This window comes from Malurus melanocephalus, unplaced genomic scaffold (assembly GCF_030028575.1).
Source record: "Malurus melanocephalus ecotype Western Australia unplaced genomic scaffold, MMel_1.1 scaffold_198, whole genome shotgun sequence".
Classification (NCBI taxonomy): Eukaryota; Metazoa; Chordata; class Aves; order Passeriformes; family Maluridae; genus Malurus; species Malurus melanocephalus.
Genome location: NW_026623430.1, coordinates 1,108,209 through 1,115,314, shown reverse-complemented (window position 1 = coordinate 1,115,314; position 7,106 = coordinate 1,108,209). Strand labels below are relative to the sequence as shown.

Sequence of the window (7,106 nt, the reverse complement as noted above, 5' to 3'; positions counted from 1 at the left end):
ATCCCGGTGGCCCTTCACTGGGTTCTCTCCAGTAACTCCTTGTCTCTCTTGTGCTGCGGAGGCCAGAACTGGACACAGGACACACTGTGTCAGCTCCAGCCGAGTGGAAGGAGCGGCCGCTCCCCGCAAGGCCGTGCGCCTGTGCACAGAAAGTGCTGGACACACAGCGCTGGCAAAGAACCGGGAAGCCGCTCATGCCGTGCAAACAAGGCGCCCTCCCCTGAAAGCCGATGCGGCGCGTATTAATGCCGCTTCTTTTTCCAGGTGCCGGTGYTCCCAGCCCCGGGGTGGGCGAGCTCCCGAGTGCGGTTCCGCTGCCGTTCCGGAGGCACATTTTCTCGCTGGCGAGCGGAACCGCTGGGAGCCAGTTTGGTGCCCGAGCCGGCCCCAGACAGCGGCGCAGCCCCGGCAGGCGGAGGGGCCGGGCCATGCTGGGCGGAGTCTGGCCGGGCCACGCCCAGGGGAGCCTGTATCGCTATTGGGCAGTCCCGGTCACGTGGGCACAGGCTGCGCTGCTCTCGCGAGAATTGCGGGGTGTATGTAACAAGTGTGGCCGGAAGTGCGGCCTTTTCCCGCGGCGTTGAGAGGAGAGCAAGATGAAGGTGAGGCCACGCTGGGCCGGGGTCGCGCTGGGAGCGGGGCTTGGGCTCCCCCGCCGTAAATGGCCACGGCGCTGCCCGCAGAGCTGCCGCTGGTGGCCGATGGTCGCTGGCTTTGGGGTTGGAGAGCAGCTGGTGGGCCGATGGGAGTGGATTGCTGGCGGGCCCTGCTCCCTCGGACGGGGCTCTGCTGTTGCAGGGCCGCAGAACGCATGCCTTCCGGAGCGGCCGCTTGGCTCGGAAGGGCTTTTGCGAGGGAGAGGCTTGTGCAGCTTTCTCTAGTAAGGCCAGCACAGGGGCGCCGTGTGCTCGGCTCCTGAGACAGCGCCGGGAGGCGCGCCCGCAGCGCTGCGTTCTGCAGCGGCCCCTAGAAGACACAAGTGATCCTCTACGGCMGGTGCTGTTCTCCTGCAGTGATGTGCGCATCTCTGTAGTGCGGCGTGTGCTGTGAGGGGCTTGCAGGARGAGGAGGGCACAGGTTTCTGCTGCTCGCCGTCTGTGATCAGTCTCCGGCTGTTGAAGTCAGTTTTCTGTGCGACTGAACGAGTTGTACAGCCCAGTGTGGCTGTACACAACTCCCAGCCTTGACTCCCCGAGTAGGATRGTAACAGGCTTTAGCTGATAAGCATTCGTGTAAGCAGATAAAAGATTTTAGTTTTGAAATGCTGAGTTCAGATCATCAGGTAAATCCTGKTTTTTTGTAAAATGTTTCAGCAGAAGTAACAAACCGATCTCTTATTTTTGTTTCTTTTTTTTTTTTTTTTTTTKYTWKCTTWACWTYTCYTTTYCWSYTACTGGCTGTCAAAAGCTAATTGAGGTCGACGATGAGCGTAAGCTAAGGACATTCTATGAAAAACGAATGGCCACGGAGGTGCTGGCCGATTCCCTTGGAGAGGAGTGGAAGGTAAGTAGTGCAGAAGGATATCAGAGTTGTATTTAAGGAGCTTAAAATACATGCTGTAGTGCTAGTATGGTGTGCATTTGGAAATTATGTTGTAAGTTTCTCTTGCTATACATGTACTGAACATACTGGTTAGGCTAGCCTCTTGGCACTTGAATTTATTTGTGTGGGGAAGTTTTGGCTTTGAAAGCCTTGTTAAGAGTTTTTTTTGCTCCCCTTCAGAGTAGCTTATTGTTCATTTGAGTGCTGTCTTGGTATTCAGGGTGAGTTAAATCTGCAGTATAAAACTGCAGGTCTGCTCAAAACTGTCTGTTATGTTTAAACTGCAGCTAATGCCTGGGAAAAAAACATGTTGTGCCTGGTGGATGGGCTTCAGATAGTGTTAACATGGACAGTGCAGTTAAATTTGAAGAAGTTGATGTTCTCTGCTGCTRCCTCTACAAGGAAGGTGATAGAACCGTGCAGTTTGTACCTATGTGTACCTGCTCTAGAGACTCTGGTGTTCTGTGCAGATTTCCAGTTTGTGGTAACAGGCTTCAGTTAGGTTTATGATTGCAAAAAAGCAATAATGGGTGAAGATTTTACATGGTGTAACTTTACAACAAAACTTCAAAGGGATATGAATCACACTAAATGCATATTCTGGTATGCAGGGGTATTTTTAAATTTCTTMAATAAAATTTCTGAATTGTTCTGAAGGTGTTGGTTAAAGTTGTTTGCACCGGCAGTAACAGTGACTTGCTAAATCGTAGACATAGTACTTACTTCCTTTGTTCCAAGCAATGTGCTCTGGTATCTACTATTTTTTGAGGTAGTAGAGACATGAGTAATTCAGAAGTGGTTTTGTTTTCACAGGGCTATGTTGTCCGGATAAGCGGTGGCAACGACAAGCAGGGCTTCCCCATGAAGCAAGGTGTCCTGACTCATGGACGTGTTCGCCTTCTGCTCAGCAAGGGCCACTCCTGTTACCGTCCCAGAAGGACTGGAGAAAGAAAACGCAAGTCCGTCCGCGGCTGCATTGTTGATGCCAACTTGAGTGTCCTGAATTTGGTTATTGTGAAAAAGGGTAAGAGTCTGGATGAGACAGGCAGTAGGTAGAAGTAGGCACCTGGAAGGACCCTGCTTGATAGTGGTTAGTAAGTTGCATGGAATGGAAATGGAGTCCCAGTTTCTGAGTGTGCAACATGCCTTAAGATTCTTTCTGAGCATTGYGTTCTTGTAATGCTAAAAATGGTCATTAAAATACTTAACTGCTTCAAACAATCTGATCATGTTAGGCCAACCAAGTAGCTGGGGTGGTGCTATTGACAGCTGAACCCAAAAATTATCTATTTTTATCTTGAATTCTTACATGTTTTAAACAGTGTTTTGCTCTGTAGGTGGTGCCCAGTAGATGTAGTRGTTGACTTGTTTAAACTTACATTCCCAAAGGTGAGAAGGAGATTCCTGGGCTGACGGACACCACTGTGCCCCGTCGTCTCGGTCCCAAGAGAGCCAGCAGGATCCGCAAGCTGTTCAACCTCTCTAAGGAAGATGATGTGCGCCAGTACGTTGTGAGGAAGCCTCTGAACAAAGAGGGTAAGAACTCATATAGCACAGCTCTTGGGGTTCCTGTAGTTGCTGATAAAGTGTCATGCCTACTGCAGTGAATGAAGCACAGTCATACATTCAGAAGCTGACCCTCACTATACTTAGGTTTTGTCAGCTGTAACTTTTGGAATATARGTAGCAGCATTTCTCTCACTCCTCTTTCCTGTCTGTTCTATCACAGTTTTTTCTTATATGTTTGATAAAATCTGAGGTAAATATTACTATAAGAATAAYCCAAAAGTAGTTGATAATAAGTCAAAAGTTAAATACGAGGTGGAATGTTGAAACAAAGCTTCCTTTTTTATGATGTGGCAGGGTGGGGAAGGCAGTGTAAAGAGAAAATGCTAAGGTTTTTTCCTTTTGCTTATGGCAGTCTGAAATGAGCTTTTATTGGAAGGGCACTGCTTTGCTTACTACCTCTCTCTTTTTGCATTTGATTGGTGGAAAAWAGTGGATTTTTAGAATGATAAAACTTGGGTACTGTGAAATTTTGTTGGGGAAAAAACACATAAATTTTTTTTCCATTGAAGAATATKATTCTGATGGACATCAGACTGTTGCGTGTGACTGCTAGAGTCTGTTAGGATTGCTTTGTAAAATTTCATAGATGTTAGTRGAGTGTTTTGTTTGCTCATTGTGGACTGTAGATCTGTTTTCTGGGATAGACTTGTGTCAAACATGTGCACAGCTGTAGTTAGATACAGTGGTTTGATCTGGAACCTGGGTAATGAATACCCGTATGATTAAAGAAACACAAGTCTAGGGGGAGTTAGTAGAGAGAGGCCTGCTGGGAAGCTAGGAATTTACACTTCATTGCTGACAACAAATCGTGAGCCTTAAGACCATATATTGTTAATGCTGTGGGTAATGATAATTTTCCTTCAAAATATGTCAAAATGTTGAACTCTGTATAGTYGCTGTAATGCCCAGTATACTAAATAATGTTTACATAACACTAGATGAAACCTACTCCAAAGTTTGTTAGATGAGGCCTATGGCTTTTTCAGAAGTTCTCTGCCATTTGTGCTGATATGTAATAATTTTTAGGCAAGAAACCCAGAACGAAGGCTCCCAAGATCCAGCGACTGGTGACTCCTCGTGTGCTGCAGCATAAGCGCAGGCGTATTGCCCTAAAGAAGCAGCGCACTCAAAAGAACAAGGAGGAAGCTGCAGAGTATGCGAAGCTCTTGGCCAAGAGGATGAAGGTATGTTTGCCATTTTAGCTGAGCAATGTGGAATATAGGTCATCTCCCAAAATCCAAGGATCTGATAAACTGGACAGWACGTTTACAGTTCTCTGTGCTAGCTCATATTGAATATGAGTGCCCAAATGTGAGTATAAACATGGCTGGCCAGTTGGGGTTTTTTGAACATGTGGTTTAACTCAAGATGGCTAAGCATTTTAGTGATTATGTGAAAGAATAGGGTTAAGAAGTTGATGTTGGTTTTGGATAAAATGGCAAGGAGATACTTGTTTGTATACATTTGTTCTTCATCCTAAAACTGTGACCCTTCAGAAATTGCAATGACTGCTGAAGCAGTACTGTTAGCAGTACAGTTGGAATATGTGGCACAGTACTTAGTGGGTTGGTTTCATGACTTCCAGATAGGAACTGAGAACACATGCACCTTTAGTATGCTGTAAACTCTATCTACATCAGTTTCTTTACTGAAGTTTTGGGTGCATACTGTGGAAAGACATTGATTTGTGCTGGTTTGGATACATGTAGAATTCTTCTGACCCAAAGAAGGGGAATTACTTTTCTTTATTGGCTTACAGAATTCATTCCTTCAAGTTGTGTTTTTCCTAGTTACTATATGTATGTTTCAAGTGCTGGTAATACCTAACATCTCCATACTCCATGTCTTTCAGGAGGCCAAGGAGAAACGCCAGGAGCAGATTGCCAAGAGGCGCCGGCTTTCTTCTTTGAGAGCTTCTACATCCAAGTCTGAATCAAGTCAGAAATAAAGATGTTGTACTTGATTCTAAAAGACATTCTACATTTAATTACCAATAAACTCCTTTTATGGTGAACTTCCAGTATGGGACTTGTAGTGTATGTTGTTATTGGCAGTCTCTTACAGTTCAGAGCAAGTGAGTTATGTAGACCAAGCAGGATCTTGATGGAGGTCTCTTGAGAATTTTTAGTACCTACCATGTCTTTATTGAGAAGTTCCATTTTATTATAAACTATTGATTGTTGCTATGAGCAGGGTTTATCTGCAGYGTGCAATGGTTGAGCAATGCAGTGGGCAGAACGCAACTCACTTAGTAGCATTCAGTGGCTTGTTTGTATTTTGATGGGTTTTTTTTAAATCTGAAGTGCAGGATAGTGTTTACATAGGAGAAGATTGTGTTACTTGCTTTTGACACTGAGCATTGGTAAAACTAAACCTTCAGCTGATTCTTGGCAGAATTAAGTGCAGTTCAGACACTCACTGGAACAGGCTCCCCAGGGAAGTTGACACAGCCCSGAGCCTGCCGGGGTTCAGGAACATCAGGATGATGTTCTTTGTCCAATGTTTTACTGGTAGGGAGTGCTGTGAGGAGCACTGGTGTTGATCCTTATGGATTACTGCAAACTCAAGATACTCTGATTCTCTCAGTATTGGAGCATTCTGCTCTTGAAATTGGTATTGAGCATGAGTAAGGCACCTCAAAGGTTTGGCTTGAAAATYGGCTTGAGAAACAACTAGCTTTAATCAGTCTGTGCTCAGTAGGGGGAATGTGGCTCAAAGTTACATGTGTTGGATGTTAGAACGGTCTGCAACTAAATACATTGCTTAGTTCTTTAGTAATTGGGATCCACTTCTGTTTTTGTGGAAAYAGGTGCTTCTGTTTCTAGTACATTAGGCTTCATCACAACCTTAAAAGTTGGGAAAGTTTTTATTCTTGTGTGTATGGCAAGGCTCTTCTAAGTCAGGGCCCCACCTGCCTTTTTATGCAAGTGAAAAATCTGAACTATACAAAAAACGAGTTGCAAGAYGAAACCTGCTGACAGTACAGTATGGGCACAGAAGGATCACATCTGCTACCATTAAACTTAGGGTTTGTGTTTAGGGTGAAGGGATAACAGTCTCTGACAAGGATAGAATTTGCCATGAAGCAGTTGTTTGCAGTGGAAGCCTTGCACCAAGAGACTTGGCCAGAGCAGTTACTCAAAACGATCTTTCACAGCCTAACCAAGACTATTTTTGAGTGACAAATCAATTTTAACTAATCCCAAGAGGGAAAGAGTGCTCRTAATGGTATATAATGCCAATAAATGGTACCAATTTTAAGAGAGTACCATTTTAGTGTAGATCCATAGGCTCTGTTAAACCTGAGCTTCACGAAACAAAGAAGTCCCATTTTAATCCACTTTAGTCTCAGCTGCTAAAATTACAGAGAAGATGTAGGTATGAGAGTAACACTAAATTCACAATGCCAAGAATTTCACAGTCCGCAGAAGCAAAATAATACAGTCTAGCCTCTTAATCCTTGTGAAATGTWCTTGCACACAGTTAGAGGTTATTCTGGTTAGGGTGACCAAGTACTGTGGTGAAGGTGTCCTGGATGAGAACRATTGTTCTGAATAGGCTACTAAGAGTAGTATAGGCTGTTCTATAGGGCCTATGCTATACTGCTGTGTAGGCTTCTAGTAAGTCTTTGAAGCAGTGCAACTAACACCCAGTTGTATTAACGTGAAAAAAGTCAGTGGGGTGCTAGTTGTTTTTATCAAGCTTTGAGGATATGTGACTTTGCCAGAACCAGGAAATACACATCCTTATCACCAGTAACAAAACTGTTTTCCCTCACTTATTTGCTGGAGCTGCCTTTCTGGTTCATCTGCTGATTTCTTCTGCAGTCTTAGGCCATTAAGTGCAAAACAGGCATATCAKGACTTGTAGACTCAAAAGAACAGTCCTGGCTTGAAGAGACCTTGAAAGATACCTGGTCCAGCCTGTCCAGGTCTGAGAAAAGTGGCTCTCCCTGCYRATGTGTCCACCTCAACATGCAAAGTTGTGAGGGTGCT

At 44.8% G+C, this 7,106-nt stretch overlaps 1 protein-coding gene across 1 annotated transcript; it reads left to right on the top strand.

Annotated features, from left to right (window-relative positions):
* Window positions 1-1,383: 1,383 nt before the first annotated feature.
* RPS6 (ribosomal protein S6) lies at window positions 1,384-5,131 on the top strand (the record flags this gene model as incomplete). The annotated part of the gene is made up of 5 exons (XM_057373455.1): window positions 1,384-1,503; window positions 2,356-2,566; window positions 2,932-3,078; window positions 4,138-4,295; window positions 4,964-5,131. Coding segments are annotated over 5 exons (732 nt in total), but the record flags the coding sequence as incomplete, so codon positions are not given.
* Between the last annotated feature and the right edge of the window lie 1,975 nt (window positions 5,132-7,106).